Raw genomic sequence first — 12,166 nt, forward strand, 5'->3', positions numbered from 1 at the left:
TGTCATTTAATCAGGGGACTTTATGGGCCTTTGTAATAACTATATATATATATATATATATATATATATATATTCCCAAAGCTGCTATATTAATTATTCTAACTCAATAGGAGGTGATACCGTTGTATTTGTGCCTGTGACACTGGAAGGACAGTTTCATTGTGGTTCATTGAGGCTCATAGGTCAGTTTATTCACTGCCGATACCTTATGTTGATGTGGTTATTGTTTTCTTTATAGCTCTTTTTATTGGTCACTTGTTATTAGAGAAACATCTGCATATTTCAGGCGCTGAGAACAGTGCACATTTGGGTTACTCTAACACAAAATACATAATTCAATTTATGTAAATGAGTGTTGCAAACTAGTTTGACATAAGGAAATTAAAGCTTTTGCTTGTTAGTATGTGTATGCAGTATGTGTATGCAGTGTACTACTTAGAAACCAGACACAACAAAGTCATGTGATAAAAATGAATGCATTTTATTCACATTGTTTTATTTCATTTAACTCAGTAAAAGGCACTGAAAGGTATTCCTCCACATAACTTAAGCTTTAGTCTGTCACTGTAAATGTGTATAATCTTGCTATATGTAATGTAAAAGCTGTTTCAGTGAAGTTATTTTTATTAAACAATATACAGTATGAACATGACTAAAAAAGGTTTTGTTGTTGATTTCAGCTTTGTAACTGTTCCTCTCAAAAACAACCATACATCATTTTCACATTAGTTAGTCTGAGAGGTAATACATGAGGTACACACAATAACATGCTTATGCATGTGCTATGATTGCCTGAGATAACACACAAAGTATAAACTTGCATTGATAAGATATTCATTACAATGAACCATCTGGACCACAGAAAATGAACCATCACCTGTAATTAAGCTGTAAATGATTACATAGATATTGCTTTCTTTCCTGTTGGGATAAATGCTGCCACGGTACCAAACACAAGCCCACGGCCATCACAATCATCACAGCTCATCCTGCTTCACTTCAGGCCTTCAGGCTCCTCCAGACCAGAGTGTGTAAGCAGCTCCCCGTCCCAAAGTCCAAACGCGGGGCAGAGGGGAGTCTTGAACTGCACCTTGATGGTGTGAATGATTGTGGGTTTTTTGATGTCCACCAGCCCCAGAAGGCCCGCTTGGTAGTCAAGCAGGATGCCTATGCGGTCTGGCTTGCCCACCAGCGTCACAGGAACTATCTTGTTGCTGGTCATAGCAAACCACTTGCGCTGAGCATAGCCAAACACCCAGGAGGAGCTGTTGGTTCCCACACAGTCCTCTCTGGACATCAGGGCCTCGGCCACACCCAAACGAAACTCTTGAGACTTTTTGACCGTCACCTCCCAGTAGTGTCGTCCGCTGCTGATCTTCTCATTGCCAAACACAACGGCCCAGTCTCGGAAACGCTCTGGGTTGTGTGGCACGTAGCTGGGGTCCAGACCCAGCATGCGGTAGATGACGGCAGTGTCTTTCTTGAAGAGGTCCAGACTGCTATGAGCTGTCTGCTCATCAAGCTTGAACTGAAGCTCTACAGAGAAAAAGAAGAAGAAAAATTTTCTGATATATCTTTTCTAATATCTTTTGATATTGATATTTGACACGGAAAGCCTCATTGATGTATTGATTAGTATCCAAATCGGCCCATGTTTGTGCTTACCTGCATCTATAAACATGTTTTCCGTAGTGTTATTCATTTTTTAAATATCAAGTCACTCTATTATTTGGATATTATTTATGATCAGATCAGGTCCTTCATAAAATCATGTAAATCACTGGCTCCCTGGCTGAGTTTAATAAACCTTGTTTGACATTTTGAATTTTAAATTAATTGCTGCATTGTACAAATGGAAAAGAGTCACCGTTACTGTTATTATCACACATGTGCTTTTTGTGACAAGTCAAAGAAGATTGATCTGACGCTAACCTATGAAGACTGATGGTTAGCACACGTTTTATACATCCATGGTCATAAGCAAGGGGGTAAGCTTCGCTTCAGAACTCGAGCCATCTATGGCGCCATTTTGTTGCTAACTGGTCATCACCTCCTGTTAGCATTCCGCTGACCGCCATTTTTTTTTTTACGTCACTTGACTGCGAATAACTTTACATCAGAAATGTTTGAAGACTCCATTTATCCGTTGTTTAGTTCCAAAGAAACACGACAATGTATAAAAAGCTTCATTACCTTGTACCTCACGTTATGGCTCCGTAGCAGACGTTTTGTAAAAATAGGCTAACGATTGGGTCATAACCACGTGACTTACTGTCGCATAGTAGAGGAATTACCGTATAGTACAGGAGAAGGTCGCAGGCAGTTTCGACTTACATGAGCTGTTTAGGTTTAATTACTAATGTTAACTAGCATGTTAGTTAGCAATAATTAGCCTGTGCCCATGTTATCTCCTTACATACACCTACACTCTCCGTCTCTGCAAGATTGGGAATGATTGAGATTTCTCTCGGCAAAGCTACCAGAAGACTTACAACTTTCAGACACGTTGCTCACGTCACATTCTCTCAGTTGGAGGCTGCGCAGTAAAGCTGGCCATCACCGGAAAAGTGCTTCTAATGGCCTTCACTATTAGAAACACTTTTCGATGATCTTCTTTACTGCGCGGCCTCCAGCTGAGAGAGACAACGTAAATGTGACGTGAGCAACGTGTCTGAAAGTTGTAAGTCTTCTGGTAGCTGTGACAAGAGAAATCTCAATCATTTACAATCTTACAGAGACGGAGAGTGTAGGTATATGTAAGGAGATAACATAAGCACAGGCTAATTACTGCTAACTAACATGCTAGTTAACATTAGTAATTAAACCTAAACAGCTAATTTAAGTCGAAACTGCCTGCGAGCTTCTCCTGTACTATACGGTACTTCCTCTACTGTGCGACAGTAAGTCACTTGGTTATGACACAATCGTTAGCTTATTTTTACAAAAACGTCTGCTACGGAGCTATAACGTGAGATACAAGGTAATGGAGCCTTTTATACATTTTTGTGTTTCTTTAGAAATAAACAACGGACAAATAGAGTCTTTAAACGCTTCAGATGTAAAGTTATTCGCAGTCAAGTGACGTAAAAAAAAAATGGCGGTCAGTGTAATGCTAACAAGAGGTGATCGCTTTGTAGCAACAAAATGGCGCCATCGGAGGTTCGCGTTCTGAAGCGAAGCTTACCCCCTTGGCCTTCACTGGTCTCCGTCCAGAGCAACGGGGTCTATTGGTCCATTATATACTGTCTATGGTCATAAGTGGGAAAGCCCCACCTGCTGCTGCTGGCAGTAGACAAAAGTGTGGTAGAAACGCCCCTCTGCAATTTGATTGGCTATTTGCCATCTGGTTGTTACCGTTTGCTCGTAGTTGTATTGGCAGCAAGTAGTATTTCATTCTAGACAATAATTGCGGTCACGATGAATGATTTAGATTATTATCTAAAGCACAAATATAAAAGTCTGTCGAACACCTCGGTGCCCACCAGCCGCAGGATATTGTTACATAAACCAAACCGCTGGTATAAATAAAAGACTTAACAAGTGGTTCTCCAGGAAAAAATGGCTAACGTTGAAGGTGCTGTAGGCTGTATATAAAATAGACAAACAGAGCCCGTTGCTCTGGACGGAAACCAGTGAAGGCTATTAGAAGCACTTTTCCAGTGATCATTAGCTGTACTGTGCAGCCTCCAACTGAGAGAGACAACGTAAATGTGACGTGAGCAACCTGTCTGAAAGTTGTAAGTCTTCTGGTAGCTGTGCCAAGAGAAATCTCAATCATTCCAAATCTTGCAGAGACGGAGAGTGTAGGTATATGTAAGGAGATAACATAGGCACAGGCTAATTATTGATCACTAACATGCTAGTTAACATTAGTAATTAAACCTAAACAGCTAATGTAAGTCGAAACTGCCTGCGAGCTTCTCCTGTTCTGTACGGTAATTCCTCTACTATGCGACAGTAAGTCACTTGGTTATGACACAATCGTTAGCTTATTTTTACAAAAACGTCAGCTACGGAGCCATAACATCAGATACAAGGTAATGGAGCCTTTTATACATTGTTGTGTTTTTTTAGAAATAAACAATGGACAAATAGAGTCTTTAAACGCTTCAGATGTAAAGTTATTCGGTGTCAAAGTGACGTCAAAATGAATGCTAGTCAATGGAATGCTAACGGTGAACTCTTTATAGCATCAAAATGACGCCATAGGAGGTTCAAGTTCTGAAGCGAAGCTTACCCCCTTGGCTGTAGGTAGGATTGTGAAGATCCAGGACTTAGCAAACATGTTTACCATATTAACATTGACAACTTCTCAGTCCCTCCCCCTTTCCACTAAAGGCCAAAACGTCTCCTAAGCCCCTCCCCCACAAGGGAGAATTAATGCCTGTGCATGACCCCCCCAAATTTATGTCAAATTGTGTAATTTTCTGGTTTTGCATCTGTGCAAAGCATAGCTAGATGTATTAAGAGAACAAACTATGTTAGTTGTTGTGCTGAGTTTTGCATCCCTGCCAAGAACTGCATTCACCTACTAGTGGCGCTCTACTAAAACATTGATGATTCTAAACGTTCAAAAATGATAAACTTCATATTATTTATCACCATTGATGAACTTTTTTTTCACCAAATGAGCTATAAAATATTCTCATAACATTTTACTTGAATGTCTTGTGTCTACTCTACGTTTTAGCGAAGACACATTCGCATTTCAGACTACAACACCAGCTTCGGGTCTGTTTAAAAAAAAGATCTGACGATCACCCGACGACACTCGCTGAACGTTTTCCTCGACTTCGTCAACTTTTGTTTGCTTAGGTTGTTTTGCCAGGAAGATGTGTTAACGTTTGTTTCGTTACTATGTATGTATACAGCCCATTACCGAGTTTGTTGTCGTGACAGGGGGTTAAGTTAGGTTATAACGGAAAAAGTGCTATCAATAGCAGCCCAGAAGCTAACAACTCTTGCTTAACTTTTACAAAACATTTACTCACTGTTCCCTGTCGAGGTTGATATGTAGCATATCCTCGCTGGCAGACTGACAGCCTGCCTGTGTGTGACTGACAAGGAGGTGACAGTCCGTCCTGCCAGGCGACATAGACGGACTACTTTAGTGACCATCGCCATGTTTTTCACTGCTACGGTTGTTGTTGTTGTTCACATGTTTTGCTTCTTTCTGGTTATCAAAATGTAGCAGCAGCGCGCTCTGCTGCCCCCTGTAGGCCTGGAGAGGATCCTCTAGACCCGCCACAACATCAGCACCAAGGACAGCAGACAGCCTGTCAAAACTGCACAGTCACAACATTTGCAACTGTGTCACTTCTCAGTAAGTGTAAACCTCTTAAAGCCCACTGATCCGCAGCCAAATATGTCTGATTTGTGGGGAAATTATCCACAATACATCTAGAATTTGTTGAAACGGTGCAGCCTTAAAAAAAAGTATTGGGTTTAAATGTTTCTTCAGTTTTAACATTAGGGTTCCAACAAACGGTTATTAATCTGCCGATTTATTCTTGATAATCGTTTGGTATATTAAACATCATAAATTAGTAAAAAGTGCCCATCACAATGTTTTTCTTGTCTGTTTTGTCCAACCAACAGTCCAAACCCCAGAAACATTAATTTTATGATCACATAAAACAAAAATAAAGCAGCACATTTTCACAATTGAGAAGCCAGGGTCCGGGAATGTTTGTCATTTTTGAATAGAAAATGGAAAACAATAATAGCCTGTCGATCAACTAACTCACAAGCTTTCAGCGCCACTAAACCTCATGTCTTCAGTATGATATGATACTATAGTATGATACAGACAGTGTGGAATAAGAACAACCTTAAAGCTACTTCATGGGAATTAAAAAAGGGAAAATTGGATGTTAAGGGGCTACATTGATCAGTCCTCTGGAAATAACAACTTCTTATAAACTCAACTAACTAAAATAACTGTCAGAGAATTAACATTGTTATTATTTCTCCTATAGATAGTATATTGTACTCTATGTATGGTGTAGGTGCACAGCTATGCAGCGAGCTAAACAGCAGTAAAAGAAAAAATGCACAAAGTCAGTAAAAAGAGTAAAATACACAACAGTTATCCCGACAGTTATTCAACAGTTACTTAAAATGCTGTTTTAGTATTACAGACAGCTAGGTTAGTATAGTAGCTAGCTTGGATATCAGTAAACTCATATTAAACAAAATTTGACTAAATCTCAAATTAACAACCACAGAACAGCTGTAATATAATAAGTGCCTACAGATAATGCTCCAATAAGTGCATCAATGGACTGTAGAGTGTAAACTCCTTCCTGGTTGCTAAAATCCCCCACATTCCCAGAAGAATACTGACCTCATTGATTTCATAAAAAAAAATATAATAATTTGCAATATTATTACAACTGTTTTATTACTCTACAGCAGTGGTGGAGGATGAATTCAGATCATTACTTAAGTAAAAATACAGGACTTGAGTAAATGTCGTGTGTCTAAAAGCATATACCTTTGTGAAAAGTTTGCTTAAACTTCATAAATATATCAAGTTTAATACACATTTCTGCATTAGTTATAGCTGTTTATACTGGATTTGAGATAGCAACTGCTCCTGGGCAATGTGGCAAATGTAATAGTACTTTAAATGTCACAGATAAGAATCTTATTTCCTGCTGTTGCATTTAAGCTGGCTGTTGCATCTTTCATGACATGTAATACATATTTTGATATATTAACAAAGCTTGATTCAGCCTTGTTGCACAGCCAGATCCAATTTTTCACACCAGTATCCAGCTGGGGAATAAATGTCATTGTTTATTCATGGTCCAATCTAAATATGGCACATATCGTTATTTTTCCTTTGTGGTGACTGATGATGACTTTGTTTTGGAGAGTAGCTGTAACTTCAGACACCCACACCTCACACTTCTGAAGGATATGTTGGGTTGCGTAGAGCCTTCTCATTCAAATCTCTTTCTCAAAGTCAAATCTGAATTTAATTAATTCAGAATGTAAGCAAAAAAAGACAAGTCATGAACAACATACGGCACTACACTATAACATTACTATTCTGTACTATAAGGAAAGGGAAATAAATCAATAAATCATTTATGTAAAAAAAAATGTAAGCAAAGCCAAAGATTCTCTGCTTTCAACTTCTCAAACGTGAATACTTCCTGGTTTTCATTTTTTAGTCTTTTTAGTCTATAATAATAAACGGTTTATCTTTTAAGTTTTGGACTGTTGGTCGCACAAAACATGCTTTAAACATGTTAACTTAGGCTCTCACTGTTATACTGCACCTTTTATAGTAATTTCATGGTTCACATTTTATAGATTTTATTTAGACATTTTATAGATCAAACAATTAATTGATGAATCATAAATATATAAAAGATTAATCAATAATGAAAATAATGATCAGTGGTGGTAGTGTATATTACACTTAGGAGCTCAGTACAGTTGCATGTGTTTGCTTTTCAATCAGGCTGTGACATGCTCCGAAATACTTAAATCTATGGCAATATTTTTTTTTTTCCCAAAGTAAATACTGAATTGGTTTTTGGTCTGACAGTGTGTTGAATTCTTGGTATTTGCATTTTATTCTATGTCTTAATACTGTACAGGCTGCAGGCAGTGTTGCTCTGTCTCCATCTCTTATAGTTGGCATATGTTGGCACAGTCTGTTTATTTTGAGTTGCCAGATTTGTCTGGACAGTGGTCACTCAGTCTGTATTTGGTTAAAGGGACACTCCACCCACCAATTTTACACATGAATTTCAGTTTACTCGTCATGACAGGAGCACTCTTCAGCCTGTTGAAATAGTATAGTCTTATGCACACACAAAACTTCTATTCAACTGAATACACTACAAAGACAAGATAGTTAATGTTCAAACTGATAAACATTATTGTTTTTTTTTGTTGCAAATATTCACTGATTTTGAATTTGATGCCTGCAACACATTCCAAAAAAGCTGGGACAGGGGCATTACTACTGTGTTACATCACTTTTTCTTTTAACAACACTCAATATGCATTTGGGAACTGAGGACACTAATTGTTGAAGCGTTGTAAGTGGAATTCATTCCCATTCTTGCTTGATGTACGACTTCAGTTGCTCAGGGGCCGTTGTCAAATTTTCTTCATAATGAGCCACACATTTTCAATGGGAGACAGGACTGGTCTGCAGGCAGGCCAGCTAGTACCCGCACTCTTTTACTACGAAGCCACGCTGTTGTAACACGTGCAGAATGTGGCTTGGCCATGTCTTTGTCTGAAATGAGCAGAGACGTCCCTGAAAAAGACGTTGCTTGGATGGAACCATTATGTTGCTTCAAAACCTGTATGTACTGTAGCCTTTCAGCATTAATGGTGCCTTCACAGATGTGCAAGTTTCCCATGCCATGGGCACTAACACACCCCCATACCATCACAGATGCTGGCTTTTGAACTTTGCGCTGATAAGAATCTGGATGGTCCTTTTCCTCTTTGGCCCGTAGGACAGTCCATGATTTCCAAAAACTATTTGAAATGTGGACTCGTCAGACCACAGCATAAATCTTAATCTTAATCTTAACCTGTTCACCTGTGGAATGTTCCAAACAGGTGTTTTTTGAGCATTCCTCAACTTTCCAAATCTTTTGTTGCCTTTGTCCCAGCTTTTTTGGAAAGTGTTGCAGGCCTCAAATTCAAAATGAGTGAATATTTGCACAGAAAAAAAAAAAAGTTCATCAGTTTGAACATGAAATATGTTGTATTTGTAGTGTATTCACTGAATATACTGTAGGTTGAAAAGGATTTGCAAATCGTTGTATTCTGTTTCATTTACACAACGTCCCAACTTCATTGGAATTGGGGTTTGTAAATGAAGTTGAACTGGTGTTCTTTTCCTTTTCTTTGGCTATGATTTGGATTGTTTCTCCATCAATCTTTCTCCCTCTTATGTAAACATATTGCAGGAGGATGCTTTCCAAACAGTCACTACACTAGAAAATGGTAGTAGCCTAATGTCTACCACCTGCTAAGGAGACTCTCTCTCTCTCTCTCTCTCTCTCTCTCTCTCTCTCTCTCTCTCTCTCTCTCTGTTCTCACTCGGACTGCCAGCTACAGTAACTCACAGGTGAACAGCAGGCGTCAGTCCACCCTGCTCTCCTCTCCCGTCCACTGCCGCTGCTGCAGCTCACGACTCACCACGAATAACCAACCGTCTGACTTCCAAACACATTTGAGTAGAAAAAAAATCTCTTGACTTCACCTGAAAATCTGCCGATTTAAAATGACACCAGTTTAAGCGCAGCTACAGAGGAACTCTTAATAAATGAGCTGAAGTGTCAAACGGATTTCTTTCTCTCTCCGGTCTCCGGCTTCCCTCCTGTTGGCGTGCAGGAGCGACGCGTGCTTCACTGGACTCGGCCAGAGAATTCGCAGGCTGATGAAACACTTTGCCAATCCCTTTTCTTTGCTTTACTGCAACCCAGCGAGAAACCTGCTGAACATCACAGTAGTGCAGTGGTGATGGACCTTCGTCTGGACATCTTGGTTGTGCACGGGTTTCAACTACCATGCTTTTGCATGCCTGCTTTTGTGAAATGCATCTCTTCTGCTCGCAATCCCTGCCCGTCTGACTTTTTTAAAGAGCGGCGGATGCTCATAATGCGTCTCCATCTGTCTGCGTGAGGGATGGCGACTAAACCGCGCCAAGTCCAAGAGTGGTTATCTACACGTTCGCACCTGTTCGGTTGGATAATGGCAGTTTATGCCACAGGTGAATGAATTTCGGCTCAGTTTCTCCTAACAGTGTTTTGAAGCTGTTTTTCTGACTCCGACATTCTGATCGGGCTTGTTGCACCGTGGCAATGGATCTCAAAGTAGAAACCGAAGAAATGGACACAAATCAACCTCCACCCATAGAAGTTTTTGCGCACAGCTCGACTCTGCACGGAATCTCTCACATTTTCACATACGAGCGGCTCTGCATCAAACGCTGCCTGTGGGTCGTGTTTTTCTTGGGGTCTCTGACCTTCTTGCTGTACGTGTGCGTGGACCGGATCCACTTCTACCTCGAGTACCCGCACGTCACCAAACTGGATGAGGTCACGACCCCGATCATGACGTTTCCAGCGGTCACCTTTTGCAACCTGAACGCGTTCCGCTTCAGCCAGGTGACGCGCAATGACCTGTACCACGCAGGGGAGCTGCTGGCCCTGCTCAACCACAGGTAACCCCTATAACCAGATAAACAAAAGTGCAAATAGTAATTCATGTTGAAAGCTGTTTCTACTGCATCCTGCTGCTTATTCTTCTGAATCTGAATTTTATATTCTCATAATATCAAATATTTTAGTATAGTATGTCATACTGTCATTATAAATACTATAATAATATTAGTTTTATATTGCAAATATCAGTGGTGGAACTACATACATTTACTCAAGCACTTTACTTAAGTATAAACTTGAGGTACACTTTAAACGTCTACAGTTCAGAGGGAAATACTTTTTACTCCACTATTTCCTCAACAGCTCTTGTTACTAGATAATTTGCATATTTAGACCCAAAATATTAATGTTCTTGTAAAATACTGTTACGTATTGAACTATACGTACGTACATACCAAAAAAACAAAGTTTTTCAAATTAGCTCCACGTCAACCAGCTAGGCTGCTACAACCGTAAAATGTTGTCAGAAATATAATACTATAAAGGGCTTTTCCTTGAAATTGAGTATTTTCACATTGTTGTATTTTACTTAAATAAATGATATGAATACTTCATCAACTGGCAATTGTGTCTCTCTCATCCAAAAAGCTCCAATGGTTTCTACCATGTTGAGTCATTCTGTGCTTGGAGAGCTGGCTTGTCAGGTTTGAATTAACTAAGGTATTATAATCGGAAAATGGCAGTTGTCTTGTTGGTGCGATTGAGGGCTCTGAATACTGGAGCTGGCAACCTCATCCACTGTATGCACAGGAGGAAAAGATGCAGGGAGTCTGCTTCCTTTGATTACAAGTGAAATGGCAGATGCTCCGGGTTTCTTTGTCAGTTATGCATTTAAATCCTCATGTTTCTGTAACCTAAACATAGCTGTAGAAAACTCCACTCCTGCACATTACATCCACTTTGTTTCTGAGCTGTCAAAGATTTTACTTCTTTGGATAGTTTAAGTTTATTAAGATCACGCATAGGGCCAAAAGGCAGACGAGAAAGAGGAACGATCTCTGAGAGGGACTGTGACTAATCCTGGCTTTAAAGGTTCTTTGATAAACATGTTGCTCTTCCCCTAGTGTTGTAACTTTGTTCCAGTTGTCAACAGAGGCAGCGATAATGAAACAAATCAGCAATGGTGTCATTCGCCCGCATTCGCCATGTGGCCGGTGTCTGTCATTTGAGGGATCAAAAACTCGGCTGAGATGATGTGAACCTCTGACAGGCTGTCAGTTAATGAGATCAAGGACAGGTCTCAGCAGCATACAGTGCTGAAGGCCTCTGGTGGCTTTGCTTTTATGAGGATATACAGCCAACTTCTATCCTAAATCTTTAATGAAGATCCCAGACTGAACGCTAAAATTATCTTTTTTTTTCTGTGATGCTGTGTGACTGATGATCAACACTTGCCATCTGGATTTTTTTTTTTTTTATTAATACATATACTAATATCACATTTCCAGGCAGTGGTTCACAAAGAAAACTCTTCATATTGGGAGACCAAAGCATAAATGGGGCTGAGCTTCCTTCTCCATGTACACATCTCAACTCTTACACTCTGAAGTAGCTCATTATCCTGCCTCCCTTGGCAAGGTAGAGAGGCGATGCAACGGCACAGTTAGCTGTTATACCCCCGGCCAGAAAAGAAAGTGCTTGTGGCATGAAATCCATTTAAGACTGTTCTCCGCCCACTTCCCATGTTTGGAGTCACTGGTCTGGGAAATGTCTTGTGGCATGATATTTAAGCTGCACACATCCTAAAGTGTAAGCCTTCGCTGATCCCGTCGGCTTGTTCTTATGGGATTTTATCTCATAAGTGCCTTCTTGGCTTGTTTGTCCTCTACACAAACAATGGGGAGCAAGGGCCTCTCCTTAATTAAGTTCTCTTTCAGTCAAACAAAAACACTCCCAGCCGCTGCCATAATGAGGCTTAGTCTAATCTTAATGTCACAAACTAATCTATGAACTAATTT

The 12,166-nt window shown here is 39.9% G+C and overlaps 2 protein-coding genes across 2 annotated transcripts in view; one reads left to right on the forward strand and one right to left on the reverse strand.

Annotated features, from left to right (window-relative positions):
- Window positions 1–460: 460 nt before the first annotated feature.
- Window positions 461–5,213, reverse strand: spryd4 (SPRY domain containing 4). Its single transcript, XM_028583275.1, has 2 exons — window positions 4,992–5,213; window positions 461–1,536 (listed from the first exon to the last, which is right to left on the reverse strand). Exons 1-2 carry the CDS (start codon window positions 5,122–5,124, stop codon window positions 995–997), a joined length of 675 nt encoding a protein of 224 aa, XP_028439076.1. The 5' UTR covers window positions 5,125–5,213; the 3' UTR covers window positions 461–994.
- Window positions 5,214–9,626: 4,413 nt separating this feature from the next.
- LOC114558825 (acid-sensing ion channel 1) overlaps window positions 9,627–12,166 on the forward strand; it is a 46,456-nt gene continuing 43,916 nt past the window's right edge. The window contains exon 1 of the mRNA XM_028583081.1: window positions 9,627–10,207. Within this exon, the coding sequence (XP_028438882.1) occupies window positions 9,846–10,207 (362 nt within the window). The 5' untranslated portion in view covers window positions 9,627–9,845. The remainder of the gene's footprint in view (window positions 10,208–12,166) is intronic.

This window comes from Perca flavescens, chromosome 7, assembly GCF_004354835.1.
Source record: "Perca flavescens isolate YP-PL-M2 chromosome 7, PFLA_1.0, whole genome shotgun sequence".
In the NCBI taxonomy this organism is placed as follows: domain Eukaryota; kingdom Metazoa; phylum Chordata; class Actinopteri; order Perciformes; family Percidae; genus Perca; species Perca flavescens.

What these genes read in the sequence shown, in the direction of transcription:
- spryd4 (XM_028583275.1), bottom strand. Translation starts at nt 5,124, where the DNA reads ATGGCGATGGTCACTAAAGTAGTCCGTCTATGTCGCCTGGCAGGACGG. An exon ending in ATCAACCTCGACAGGGAACA is followed by an intron (nt 1,537 to 4,991) that starts GTGAGTAAATGT and finishes TTTTCTCTGTAG; the next exon opens with AGCTTCAGTTCAAGCTTGAT.